This window comes from Alosa alosa, chromosome 6 (genome assembly GCF_017589495.1).
Source record: "Alosa alosa isolate M-15738 ecotype Scorff River chromosome 6, AALO_Geno_1.1, whole genome shotgun sequence".
In the NCBI taxonomy this organism is placed as follows: Eukaryota; Metazoa; Chordata; class Actinopteri; order Clupeiformes; family Clupeidae; genus Alosa; species Alosa alosa.
Genome location: NC_063194.1, coordinates 11,244,884 through 11,259,779, shown reverse-complemented (window position 1 = coordinate 11,259,779; position 14,896 = coordinate 11,244,884). Strand labels below are relative to the sequence as shown.

The 14,896-nt window shown below is 42.0% G+C and overlaps 1 protein-coding gene and 1 long non-coding RNA gene across 2 annotated transcripts; both read right to left on the bottom strand.

Moving 5' to 3' along the window:
- Positions 1-3,250: 3,250 nt before the first annotated feature.
- il2rb (interleukin 2 receptor, beta) lies at positions 3,251-7,256 on the bottom strand. The gene is made up of 6 exons (XM_048244936.1): positions 7,148-7,256; positions 6,930-7,063; positions 5,356-5,560; positions 5,052-5,154; positions 4,826-4,916; positions 3,251-4,196 (listed from the first exon to the last, which is right to left on the bottom strand). The coding sequence occupies exons 1-6, from the start codon at positions 7,254-7,256 to the stop codon at positions 3,447-3,449; spliced, it is 1,392 nt and encodes a 463-aa protein (XP_048100893.1). The 3' UTR covers positions 3,251-3,446.
- A 133-nt stretch (positions 7,257-7,389) lies between these two features.
- On the bottom strand, positions 7,390-12,060 carry LOC125295497. The gene is made up of 4 exons (XR_007193669.1): positions 11,972-12,060; positions 8,424-8,557; positions 7,984-8,104; positions 7,390-7,460 (listed from the first exon to the last, which is right to left on the bottom strand). It is a non-coding gene; the product is annotated as an uncharacterized LOC125295497 (long non-coding RNA).
- Positions 12,061-14,896: the final 2,836 nt, after the last annotated feature.

The following is a 14,896-nucleotide window of genomic DNA, read 5'->3' as shown; positions in this document are numbered from 1 at the left end:
TGATATTAAGTTATTTTATTACAAATCCGAACGCTAAAAAATTACACTTTTAGGCTTGAAATGATCCCAAACACTTACAGATTATGACAACATTTTCCAAAAAACCCTCAACAAATCCAGAAAGACATAATGACCATAATGTCTCCGTTGACATTAGTGCAGCAAGGATTTACTCTGGTCTGCATAAAGGGGATTCCCCTTGCAATAATCGAACACGGAAATTGTCGAACGTTTGCGCCTCTTGCTCCGCTTAAACCCTCTCTGGTTTAGGGGTCTCGCACCGTAAAATGCACCGTTGACTGTCAAAATACCGATGCATTCTTTGACGACGCGCTTCGCGCCGTTAAAGGGAATGACATATGTCATTCTCATTGGATTAAATAATGTTACACCCCAAACACACCCATGACTGATTAAGAAATCTAGGAACGCCTTGTTGCGCCATCCGCTCGATGTTTGATAACGGAAACACTCCCAATGTTGACTGGACATCCTACTAAATTTGAATAAGCTTTTGACTAGTGACCATGCGTTTTAGACTGTCATGATAGGGCCCTATAAGGGTCTAGAATGAGGGTCAGAGTTCTTTACTGTTCATTCTTTGATTATAAATGCAATGTTACATTTCCCCTTGGGGAAGTATCTATCTATCTATCTACATACATTTTATTTGACCATCCCAATGACACATTGACCACACATGAAGGTATTATCACTTTAAAGCTTTACTCAGCATAAAAATATATGTCAATGACAAAAGGATTACTACTGTAGTCATACTGAAGTTATACAATTTAAAGGAACCATATGTAAGATTGTGGCCAAAACTGGTACTGCAATCACTTTCAAATTACTGTAGAGCGGTGTATCCCCCCCGACTCAAGGTTGCCAACCCGGATGCCGAACACTACTGACTTTGTGATTAGTAGATTGGTGGAGGGTGGCACATCAGGCCAAAACACAACATGAAATGACAAAGCACAACATCAACATCAGTTGAGGGCTGCAACTTCACTTTTTAAATGACAATGTCCTGGCCGGACTACTGTTGTCAGTGATATAAGTATTTGAAATGAACATGATTCCTTAATGTCTAGTGACATATCAGGGCCATTTTATGATTAATTGAAATACATTTCTTACATATGGTTCCTTTAACTTTCATGAATAGTATACAGACTTGAGTTATCACAAATAATGTTTAATATGGAAAACAGGGTAAATTTCACCAAGATAACAAAGGAAGTAAGAGATAATTTTTCATTGAGCAATAAATCTTCTGTTCTACTACATTTCTTGTTTCTCTAAACATACTGTACACAAACATAAACACTTGTCTTCTGTAGCATTGGATTAAAGCGCAGTGTTATCAGTGTTTAAGCAGAGCTTATTTAGAGCCTGTGCAGTGACTGATACTTAAATTCAGCAGCTATTTAAAGTATTTAAAACTATTTCACAATTGCTCAACAGTTCAGTAGCCTTTATCAATATTGTATACAAGTCAGCTCATGGCATAATACTATGACATTACATTATGAATCATAGTCAGTATTTACAAGAAATTGTGACATTATTAAAAAAAACTCAACATGATACTGATTATTGCTGTGTGTTTTTTGATGTTTTTTGAAAATACAAAACCCTCTTTTAAAAGCAAACATCAAACCCCATTTTATTTGTTTTTTAATGTATTTGTTAGTTTTCTTTTCTAAATAATTATTTTTATGCATTCTTAACACAGCAGACAATGTTCGCTGAAGCCTGAAGGTGCATGAGGGTTAAGGCTCAAGTTGATTTAATTAGTAAGCAAAATCATTTTGCTAATTTAATACCTTGTGCACAACCCTACACACAAACTGCAGCTATATAAACACCCATAAATCTGAGGAGAGGCTGGAAAACCAGTTGTCACTAAATCATAGAATTCACTATAGGTACATATTTACAGAGCCTACTTGAGTGTCTTACTGTAATGGAGCATAAAACCTATGGGAACTTCCCTATCTTTTAGGAGACTTGGCCATGTGGCTGTCACAGCCACAGCTTGTCTGTGAACAAGCAAGGGAAAAGTCGAGGTGAAAAGGGCATCAAATGCATTCCACTACAGAACACAGAATATCCTTGTGTCAAAGAACCTCTTTCAAATGCATTCCACTACAGAACACAGAATATCCTTGTGTCAAAGAACCTCTTTCAAATGCATTCCACTACAGAACACAGAATATCCTTGTGTCAAAGAACCTCTTTCAAATGCATTCCACTACAGAACACAGAATATCCTTGTGTCAAATAACTTCTTTCAAATGCATTCCACTACAGAATACAGAATATCCTTGTGTCAAAGAACCTCTTTCAAATGCATTCCACTACAGAACACAGAATATCCTTGTGTCAAAGAACCTCTTTCAAATGCATTCCACTACAGAACACAGAATATCCTTGTGTCAGAGAACCACTACAGAATACAGAATATCCTTGTGTCCAAGAACCTACAAAAGAGATGCTTGTCTGCACAAAGGCTACCAAATCTCAAACAAAGTATACACATATTTTTTTAAAATGAATTTTAACAGCACAAGGGGAGTTACATGCCTTTTTGCAGAACACTATCAAGAAATCACTGCAAAAAATCCTAGAATTCAAAATCTAAGTGAGATAAATAAGCTTAAATCAAGTGAATATGTACGTATTTTAGCTTATTACAAACACATTTTTGCACTTGATTTAAGTTTTCTTTGCCTTGTACTAAGTGAAAATCTTCTTGTTTTATTGTTCTTGTACTACCTTATTTTAAGGTAATACAAGAAACTTTCACTTGCAAGATTTGCCAACAGAACAAGAAGATTTTCACTTATAACAAGGTCGGTAAGGTATAATAACGGTGAAAAAAAAGTGAAAAAATGTGTTGTTATAAGCAAATATTAGAAAAATAAGTATATATTCCCTAACCTCACTCTCGCCAGATGAATTTCGTTCCGCCTAGCTCCACCTAGCTCCACTCACATCCATCTGGGATCGGTCCCGTTGAGAGTGATTTCAGCACAATATTGTATGGTAGAGCCAATCAGGACACAGGCGGGAGTTTCATAGATGTGACATAGCATAGAAGCGACTGTGAGACTGTTCTCAGTGTCACAGGTTGGCTTCGATGTGAGTGGTTGAAGTAGCACGTCAATAGATGACGGACAAGTGGCTTATCCAATCTTATGCAAGGATTTTTTTAATAAGGCCCAGCCTTCTGAAGCACCACTCCAATGGATCGATCCCAGATGGATGAGTGGAGCTAGGCGGAACGAAATTGTAGTGAACGAGAACCTATAATAGCTTAAAACATGCTGGCTCAATATAGGCATTCCTTCAATGTAGCATTCCTTGACACTAACTAGCTAAAGATAATGTTCCGACGCCTGTAATGCCATTGCTTCAACGCCTGTGATGTAATGCTCCTAGATGGACTTGTTACTATAGGTATTTTGCATTTCTTTCACTGTCAGATACCCACTGCCACAAGGCTGGATTACCATGGAGGCAGATCTGGCCAGGCTGGCCTCTGGTGGTGAAGGGGTGTAATTGCATGTTGTTACAGGAGCAGTATCTTCACACTCCATGATGGTTGACATCAACTCAGGGGGTCTCAAAGGGGAGCTTAAAGGGGCCTGAATGGGGATGGGAATTCCTAAGCTTTGGAGACGTGCAGTGAAGCTGTGCTCCTCTTTCTGCCTCTTCCACTCCTCCTCCTCCTCCTCATTCATACCCCCTTCCTCACTCACCTCCACCCCAAATCCCGAATCTGGACTCAATGGTTCCCCCTGGGGATTGTGGAGGTCTGGAGCTTCTGAGAAATGGAACTGCTGAATCTGCTCCAGTCGCTCGTACGATGTACCGGAGGTTCCGGACGTGTCTGCTTTGGGCATGTTCCCGCCAGCCTCAGGTGGGTACGTGAAGTAGATGGGGCAGGACTCAATGTGCAGTAGGCCGGGCTGGGACTCGGAGTAGAAGTAACCCATGTTGGAGTAGCAGGAGGACTGACCACTGCCTATATAGTCCTCGCCGCTCTTGCCCCCCAGGGGCATGAAAGCGCCTGGGGCCAAGTAGGGCTCTGTATACAGCATCGGGGTCACCTCCACTGGGGAAATGCTGTCTGGGGGCTGGGTGGCAGCAAATGACTCGGGGCCAAACATGGGGCTCAGCCACTTCTGTGGAATAAGAGATATTAATAAAGAAAAAATTAATAAAGATGAAAACTACTCGATAATATATGAGGAAAGGAGGGAAATGAGACACAATCATATGGAGAGACAGAGAGAGAGCAGGTGGTTTTCAATGATGAACAAATGAAAAAGAAAAAAAGAACAGATGAGAGAAAAAAAGAAAAAAAGATGAGAGGTTTCGAAAATGGACTCGAAAATTAGGTGTGAAGTGTAAGTGTGTCTCGCCAAACACCTGACCCACCTAAACAGCCAACCACAAGAGTTTCTTGAAATGGAATATATGTTTTAGTGGGTGCTTGTCTGCAGGTGTGTGTGTGTGCATCCGTTACTGGGTAAAGTTGGAAGGTACAGACAAACCACATAGCTTTCATTTCCTAGCAAGACAAGAATACTATCTGTGGGAAAATACACGCACGCACACACATACACACACACACACACGCACACACACACACACACACACACACACACACACACACTCAAATGACACACACCATTAATTCTTCTTGGATTGATATTAACACATTGCATTGTACACTGTGACTCATGCAAATTAGAGCCCCAGGTGTTTTTTCTGAGAGCCGAGCGACTTGCTGCAGATGGCGTCAGCCTACCTGAAAGTCCCCTCCGTGAACGGTGTGGAGTGGCTGGAAGTATCTGGACGGGTCTGGGATGTGTTGGCTCTTCATCTTGAATCTGTTACAGCTGTGGAAATGAGATCAGGGAGACACTGCCTTTTATTTAAGGCACTGTCTTCAGCTCGAGGTCGGCTTTATTAAGTTTGATGGATTTGTTGGGGCAAGGGCAGGGGAGGGGGAAATCAGAGGGAGAGGGACTCACCAGCTTAATGTGCGGACTTTTTTGTTGCAACACAATGTCATCGCTACAACCAAACAAAGTCCTCCACACAGTAGACTAATTTTCTTGACCGGGAGAGGTAGACCTAAGATGGGCAAACACACATGCACACACCAAATAGTGTCACCAAAAGTTTTACTATTAGCATCTGTAAAGCTCCAGCACATCTTGTTACACACTAATACCAAATAAATTAATATTAATAATAATAATAATTGTAGCAGTAGTAGTATTAGTAATAAGTAAAGTGCTGGTAATGATGTTAGTGCAGTAGTGGCTGTTTTACGTTGGAGAGGTGGGGTTGGAAGTGGATCTCCCACGTCAGATGTCCAGGTGAGTACAGGACCCCAGTCACTCCATGTGCCCCTGTAGGAGCTCCTTTCCGCAGTGATGAAGGGCATCACCCTTACCCTGGCCTGGTACCTCACCCCCAGGTGCAGCAGCGGCCCCAGCTGTTCCGTTGTCTCCGGATGGTTCCGGACCCGGGCAGCCTGGGAGAGGGAAGAGATGAAGAGGTGGAGGAAAAAGAGAAGGGAGAGGAAGAGCTTAGCAACACAGCAGGTTGATGTCTGGGGAGAAAGGATGATGATGATGATGGAAATGATGAAGATCATTAGATAGAAATAGAGAGCAACATACATATGTATTCTGCATTGTGTTGACTGTGTAGTTCAGCTCCACACTAGCCTGTGTTTGAACCATAAACCTGAGTGGCAGCTGCGCCAGCAAGGAGGCTAAATCCAATGGCTGTTAGTGTCTGTCACTGACAAGCCCCTTTAAAGCAACCCAATGCAGAACTTTTACCTTAAAATAATTAATTAATGCTAAACTGACTTATAATATGGAGAATGAATGAAGTCTCTGACATAGCCAATGTGCACCCAGAATTCTTGCACTGTGTAAGGTTGTTGATCGGGTAGGATCATGACCCTTTTAGTCGTTTTTTGACTAAATGGGTACCTTCTCATCACTTAAATTGTGTTGAATATGTCATGAGCTCTCTCTCTGCCTGGTAACACGCGCTGATTAAAGTCTGATGACCTCCACCTGTTCCTGCTCTGCTCTGCCTCACCCTCGTTTACCTACCAGCTGCACTGCATTCACCACTCATCATGCCCGGTATATAAAGCCTTGCTTTTCAGTCCACACTTGTCAGATCGCCTGCAAACCCGCACCAGTTACCTGCCTGTCTTGAAAAACGACTCTGACTCTTTGCCTGTGAACCCAGACCCGCCGACTACTTCTTTGATCTCCAGCCCGGTAATCTTGACCTGCCTTCCGTCTCTCTTCTACTTAATACAGCCTAGCCCTTGACTGTACTGCTGCTTCGTTTCAATTGCTGTTGTGTGTGTGTTTCCCCCAGGACTTCCCGGATCATCCAGCTCCTGCCATTGCTGCTCGGCTATTGGGGGAACACACACACGCAGACTCTTGGAACTCCCGGAACCCCTGAAACCCCTGTAACCCCCAACCCTTAAATAAACATTCTAACGTGACGCTTTTGTGGTCCTCGTCCTGTTTGGTGTCTGACAGAATATGTACGCCTCCAAACCCCACTCCCATCTGGGTCACAGTACCAGTGTAACCTGCGTCTGTGTTGACTGCGGTTCAGCCTGCACCAGCCTGGACTCAAACCCATTAACCTGCTGCACCATGGATTGGGAGGTTCATTTCTGCTGTAAGTGCATGTTGTGTGTGATGTCTGTATGCTACCGAGACCCTTGAATTTCCCCTTGAGGATCAATAAAGTATCTATCTATCTATCTATCTATCTATCTCTATCGATCGATCGAAGCTGGAGAGACATATTAGTACCTGCTGACTACCGTCTCTCTCTATCTCACACACACACACACACACCTCCCATGGCTCATCTGCCTTCTTGAACTGTCGCTCAAAGATGAATTTTTCCATTGTCCTGGGCTTTTTGGGTCCAGGGCTCCACGATAAGTTACCCCGGGCAACACTCGGGATGTCAGGAGGCCGCAGCTTGACTGTAACACAGCAAGATAAGATGACTTTTTGTTATTATTGAAAGATATGTGTGTGAGAGAGAGAGGGAGAGAGAGAGTACTTACTATTCTTTGAAAAAGTGTAGTTGGAAGATTTCTCAACTTTGCCTTTACACTTAACTTCAAGGGCTGCTATGTGTGTAACACTGTAATCCTGTTCCAAAATTATACACATGAAACAACAATTTACAGAATTATTCTCAAACAAACAATGTTTTTGCACAGTGACTCAACCAAAGTATTCTACTAAAGCTAGTTTTATTGGAAGACACCACAAAAAGTGTTAATAGAAGACCAGCTTGCCTTGTTGTTAAACTGAAGATGGCAGCCTTTGTAGCAATGATCTTGACCCAGAGACATCAATTCACATGAAACACTTCTGATATAAATAAATAAAAAGAAACATTTGAGACAAACCCTGAAGTCACTCAAGTGTCTTGCATTTTTGCATTTTCACACATCATTGTGGTGGTGAGGTAAGAAATAGCATCCGTTGATGTGTCGCCATAATGTTTGACAAAAGAACTTCACAACACAAAGCGGAGCTACTCACTATTGTAGATACATAAACATTGTTATGTTTGCTATTTACAGTTTCTTGATAGCATATTGATAAAGACTAGTGACTACAGATGTCTATTGGGACAGAAATATTAACCTTAACGCCAATCAGAAAAGAATGTATTTTCAATTGAGAAACCAGTCTCAGATATCCTTTTCATCACACACAGGCACACATTTTTTATATTTGGCTAAACATCACACTATACAGTATGTCTCTGTTGACATCACTTGCTAAAACAGGCAGTGCTATCATTGTTTTGGGATCAAAAGGACATTGTTTGAATCCAGTTAGTTTGATTTCATAAACATTTGGAGTCTGACGTGAAAGTCAGTCTTACTCTTTGCCTCGTTTGGTCGTTTTGGCCCAGAGGATGCATTGATCTTTGACTTTCTCTGATTTGTTTAAACAGTTCCACACACAGCTGACATTTCCCAAGTAGTCGTTCAGACAAGAGAGATCTGCACAATGATAGAGAGAAAGAGAGAGAGAAGAATAATGGAGGGGCTCATTTTCCATTTCAAGGACTACACCCTTGTGATGACAAGTGTCATGATTCAAATGGACAGAAATTAGACTAAGCATGAGATTAGTCTGGACGTACGGGACCATGCTGAAGTGTAAAAAAATGTTTTGTGAGAATGCTTGATAATGATGCTTGGCAATACACGTTCACATACAAGTTATCAAGGCAAAGCAACAAAATGACATGTTTGATTGGTTTTGCTAGTTCTGCCTGATAGACTATGTTTTTTCTCTGGGTTACTTCACTTCACTCACCCTCCTGTTGATGTTGTGCCTGATGAGTCATCCTTGCCAAGAGAAGAAGCTGCAGGAGGAGGAAGAGGAGATGAAGAGGAGGAGAGAGGGAGGGCTGCCAGGTGCCTCCCATCAAGACGCTTTCTGGATGTTTACTGTGAGAAATGGAGAGAATCATCTGGTTTTAAACACACTCACAGAAGCCTTTAATCAGCAAAGAGACTTGGAGATTTGTTGACGTAACAGTGGATGCAAGGAATGCTCCTGTTGCCATTATCAGATTTATGATTTCAGTGGTTTTGCTATATTTTGCAGGACTTAAACTTGTAAATAAATAATGGTGTGATTCATTGCAGAATTTAATGCAGTTCGTGTGAATGTGCGCCCACCGCAAAAAACATTTCACACCAGTGTTAATTTTAAAGCCTTGTTAATATGATAAACTTCAGAGATCCCTATCACTATCACAACCGCTGCTGCTGCGGTTAGGATTAGACATTCTTAGAATTAGCTCGGACAGATAGTGCATGGGTTTGGGTAGGATTTTTTGGGCCTGATCTCAGCTAGTTAGAACACATGTCATATTCTCCTGATAGAAACAGAGGACAGATTAACATCGACATGACATCAGATAAGGCTGTGGAGAAGGATATGCATAACCACTTCCCCAGCCGGCCTTCTGATCAGAGTTTATTTGTTAAATTGTTTTTTTATGTCCTGTGCGTACGCACAAATCCAGCTAGTAATCCAGTCTCAAGTGACGCTGGTTTAGGTCTCCAGGTGTAATTGCCGGTGTGTTAGGATACTGAAGTTGGAGGTCATGAACACATTCAGCTATATACTCCTCCAAGCTGCAACGCATCACAGGCAGCACACACAAAGGGTAAAATACACCCACATTCTCTCGGCAAATAAAAAGGTCTATTCTAAGATATCAATTAAGGAAATGCTCATTAAGTTCAAATTCACATAAAAACATAAATCTAGGATCTAAAAGACAACACATGTTGAACATCAGCAAATAGACTGGTTGCTCAAGACAAGCTAAATGTTCTACCTGTGTGTTGAAGGAATCGTTTTGTTTCTCTATCCAAACATGAGCAGTGCTACCTTGATGCGTGATGTTGAGTGAAATGCTAAGAGACAACTCATTGTTCCTGTCAAAAGTCACAGCTCACTCCCCTCTGGCCTGCGCAGGGTCAGCCCCAGTCGTCATGGAGATAAAAAGAGACTGATGATGACCTCAAACACCGCTGGCTTACCTGTGGTTTAGTGGGGTGACTCACTCTCATGCACAGAAAAAGACTACAACCTGCAGCAACAGACACATGAGGGGCCCTGTATTGGGAAGCAGCTAACTAACACTCTCCCCTCAAATGAACAGATCTTGGAGCTGTCTGTCCGAACAGAGTCCATGTGTGTTGTGAAGGTTCACTAAACAGTAGCGCTAGTGTGGAGTGAGCTCTAGCCTATCAGGTGTACAGCGATGTGCTGAGTTCAAGTCATGGGTTTGACAACGAGGATGTCTGTGCAGCACTATGAGATGTTTTGGAGAGGGGGTCAGCTTGATGATTTAGGCTATTTATTATGACCGCCGCGCAGTGAAGCGGCGGTCATATAGGTTTAGTCAGATTTTTTTTTTTTTTTTTCGCATGTCCAAATTTCCGTCAAGGATTCCCGGGACACTGAAAGACCGGGGTACACGAAACTTGGTGGGGATGTAACCCCACATGGATAGCATGGAACCATCGTTTTTCACAGTTTTCAGACACAGTTTTCTGTAAATATATTGAGAACCGTAGGGCCTAGGATGACCAATTTTTTCTGTATGTTTGCCTCCAGGGGTCATGTTAACCCATTCCATGTGCACACATGTGCATAAACAGATACACACGCACACACATACATTCACAGTAATCATACGTATGACACATACTCACACAGTAGACATATGTACGCATGCATGCACATGCACAAACACACATACGCAGCCAAACACACAAGCACGCACACACACACCCACACACATAAACATAAACGTTTACACGCACACATGCACACAATTCAAGAATTTCTCAGAATTATGAACAGGCAAGATGGGGGTGGGGTTGTATAAAATGAATTTTACATGTGAAATCTATGAACTAATCATGTTTTGGTACTTGTTGTCTAGCAGATACCAGTGAGAATTGAGTGTGGATAATGCAATTTAGTGAGACAGAATCATATAGGCCTTTCAGCGTGATTTATTTTTGTGGAAAAAATGTGCTGGACTGGGCGGCGGTCATATTTTGTACCGCTCTGCGGTACATCTAGTTTTGTATAGTATCCTCAGGAGCAGTGGACATCCCGATTCCAGAAAGTAAATTCCTGCCATATATTCTTTCTACCTGTGCACTTAACACAGGTGATATCACTAATTATCTGGTCTATGGCTGCTAATTAGGATGAGCTGGTTTACTAAATAATTGGATCAAATACTTGGCAACTTGGAATTTTACTTTCTGAACCCGGGACGTCCGCCAGGAACAATACTGTCAAATCTCCCAGGACAAAAATCTTTGAACTGTCAGACAGGCGTTAAAAAGGAATTCTGATGTTAACCAGCCCAAACCTTGGTGTCCGAAATCAAGTAGTAAAACCAGAGAGGGTTAAAGCGGAGCAGTAATCAAGGATCTTTATATAACTGAGTGAGAAGCCATTTTCCTTACTCTTGACTAATCTTACACATCTAAATTCTAAATGAACACAAAATCAGGCAAAATGGAGGGGAGATGTGGAAAAACAACTAAGTAACTACGTTTCTATTTTAAACTGTTGAGACATCTACATGTCTATATGTGACATCAGGAGTACACAACATACATACATTTTCTTTGCGTAAACTTTGAGGCCTCTACCCTCTGGTCTACAGAAAGCGTGCTTAAGTCGGCATGAAAACCTAACAGCTGTGAACACTCCCTCACACTGTGCATAGTGTTCATTATAACATGTTGTGAGAGTTTTCACTGTGTATTATCGAAAGCACTAATTTAGCAATGACTGCTGGCTTACACACACAGATGGTCATGTGTGGGCGGGTGAAACTCTCAAGAGTTTCGAAAGGGTGGCAGTGGTGGGGCGGGGCGGGGTGGGGTGGGGTGGGGGGCAACAGGGGGGCACATCTGAGCAATCATTTCACCTAACTTCTTACACACATCTGTGGATCATGATGGTGCAACCTTGATGATAGATCAATCGACACAAAGACACAAAGACACACACACACACACACACATACACTCACAGACACAAAGACACAGAGTGACAGCAAGCGCTCATCTTTTTTATGCGAAGAGACTAATGCCGTACGTCACTGGCGATTAACCTGAGTAAACATAAGCAAAACAGAACACACTTGACGCAAACCACCTAATTGAGAAGCCTGTGTTGCCAGTAGGTTTTTTCCAATTAGTCAGACGTGTCTTACAGCATCACCATCTGAAGTCATGTCTGCTCTTGTTAAAGACGTCTGAGATGTATTATGTCTGACCTGAGTCAGCTATGCTGTACAGGGTATAAACACTCACCCTTCATGCGCAGGTTAGATCAAGCACTGCCCATCGCAACCGTCCAGGACACTGTTGTTCAGGTGGTCGCTGTTCGTCTCTCTCCCTCCCTCTTTCTTTGTTCTCTCTTTCACTCACTCTATCTTTCTTTCTCCCTCTCTCTGTCTCACTGCCCACTTTCTCTCACTGACACTCTTCCTCTCTCTCTCTCTCTCACTCTTTCTCTCTCTGCAGTGAGGCTCTTCCTTTTCTGTTTCAGTCTCCCCGTTTAAGCATCACTTCTACACTATGTGGCAACACAGCTGCCTGTCAGTCTGAGCCCCTTAGTCCAGGTCTGCACACCCCCTCGGTCTCAGGAGTGTGTGTGCTTCTTTGACCAGTACTGTGGTGATATTTCTGTGACTTGGTCACACCACATGCTCTCACAGGGGGGACAGTTGCAGACAGGAAGAAGAAAAAAAGCATGAAACAAACAAACAAAAGTCACACTCACAAAAAACACACAAATACACACACACACACACACACACACACGCACACACACACACACTCACACGCACACGCACACGCACACGCACACGCACACACACACAGCTGAGAGTGAAGAACCATTATATGCCTGGCCTCCCGCAGTGTAGAAGACCTGACAACTAGCAGCATGATTAAAAAAAGAGATACGATGAAGACCACATCCTGTTTCAGTCAAGCCCAAAACATCAGCTTATTCTATCACATTAAGAGGTCCGCCCACCATACCTAGTGACTCCAGAAATACTGCTTTCACAATGAGCAATATTGGTTGAAATATTATAAGATGTCATAAGATGTGGTTGGCGACAACAATGCTAAAAAAATCCACATGCAAAGCCATCACTCAGTGCTGCAAAGGTGGCAAATACATTTTATTAGTGGCTTTCTGTCAGACAGATCATATCTATTTATACTTAGAACATAACTATATATACTTTTAGACATGTGGTGATTGTTGTCTTTCTGTGAAATGGCACAGCTAGAAGCTATTTCTTGACTAAAGGTGACTGGGTGCTTAGAGATAGGTGAGTGTAGTTGAGACTTAATAATATGTAGTTCAGATTATATTTCTCTATCTACACCCTTGTACAAATTAATTGAAACAAAACTCTGAATTACCAATCATTTCATAAGATAAAAGGCCCCTTGAAAGGAAACATTTCCCATTCTTTTCTTTACAGGAATTTAAAGTAAATTTGAGTGGTCTGGTCTCAAGCCTGGTTCATTTCAGGTGAAATTTCAACAATTATTGCATCAGCCAGAGCCAGTCTTACGGAGCCCCAGAGATGTCATTGCAAGATATTTTTGCATCGTGAGAATGTGCACGCGTTTTACTAAATCGTGCACATGTTTTACTAAACAGTGGTCTCATTTTACTAGATTGTGTGCACAATTTAGTATACTGTATTGTGTGCTCATATCTTGCAATGACGCCTCCAGGGTTATGTACTGTCTGACTTTCACACAGCCATCATCTGTGATGGACATGACTCTTAGGAATACAGTATATAATGCTACAGACTGTGAAGAACACACAAAAAAAGACCTACAGAGACAGTGCAGTATTGCAACTGTCAGCCATGTGGCCAATCTGAAGGAAACAAAATCCATTTTTCCAAACTTCAAAGAAGATTATGGTTGAATCAGGAAGACAGCACCATCCTGATTTTACTCCAGAAAAGCAAAAAATGACCCTTGCAAAACAAGTTACAAAACAAGTTAATTGGAATTTAAATGGGACAGGAATTGATATTTGTTTATGCAACACTTGCAGATCTTAGAAGCAGGCAGAAAAGCATGAAGAAGCAAATCCCAACAAAGCCAATGACAGAGAGATGACATAACCACAAGAAAAGGAGAAAAGTGATATTCAGTAAAGTAATTTCATCGCCCAGGATGAGGGAAGAGAGAAATCTCCCACGCACACACAAGAAGATGCTTTGATGATGTTTCCGTTACAGCATCAGAACCTTAGTCAGTTAGTGAGTATCACAACAGAAACCTAAAGTCTGGTCCTAGCCATGCGTCAAAGATGGTAAACAACGTCATGATCCAAAATAACATAATTCTCCAGATCTCAACATTATTTGGAATCTTTGGTCAATTAGCAAATGTCACCTTAGTTGAATGGACTGTACGCTTAAGAATAAGCTTATTTAGACACTGCTTCAAGTCTGTTACAAAAATCATCAGTGATACCATATTATACCGTCCAGTTTATATAATGTACGAATTGATCGTCATAATGTATGATTGATCGTCATTCATGGAGAGATTTACCCTGGAAATCCAGAGTTCTCGCGAGAGCACAATGGAATTGCCTTCTGCGAGACACTGAGCAATGATGCATGTTACTTTTACCCCTTGCATCCCGGGGAACCAATCAAATCGGCGTATCTGATATATGCGGGCCAGAGGCGAGTTAAACTGATGACAACAGCGCTGCAACGTTGGAGGTCAGTAAACATTGGTCGTAGTGTTATCCAATTGCGTTGAAGTCTGAAATCATTCAGAGTAAACATTGGTCTAGTCTTATCCAATTGCGTGCAGTGAGTTTTTCAAATGCATGCTTGGTGCCGCCCCTCGAGTTGGGCCATTACATTATTTGTGGCCAGACCCTTAATCTTTCTAGATTACCAGGGTATGAATTTTCCAGGCTAGGAGAGATTCGCATTCAAAGACATTTTGTTGATAAATTGGGATATCCATCCTGTGGCCACCATCAACCACCTCTTTGACTGTTTTTGCAATGACGGTTGGCATGTGTTTTAGTGGGGGTGCTTGCATAGGCATCATTTTGAAGGTGTTTGTGTGCATGTGTGGGTGTGTGTAAGGTGAAGGGGATGTGTCTATGTTGTGACACAGTATTTCAAAGGTCAGAGGCACTGAGGGGGCGAAAGAAAGCATGTTGTGCAG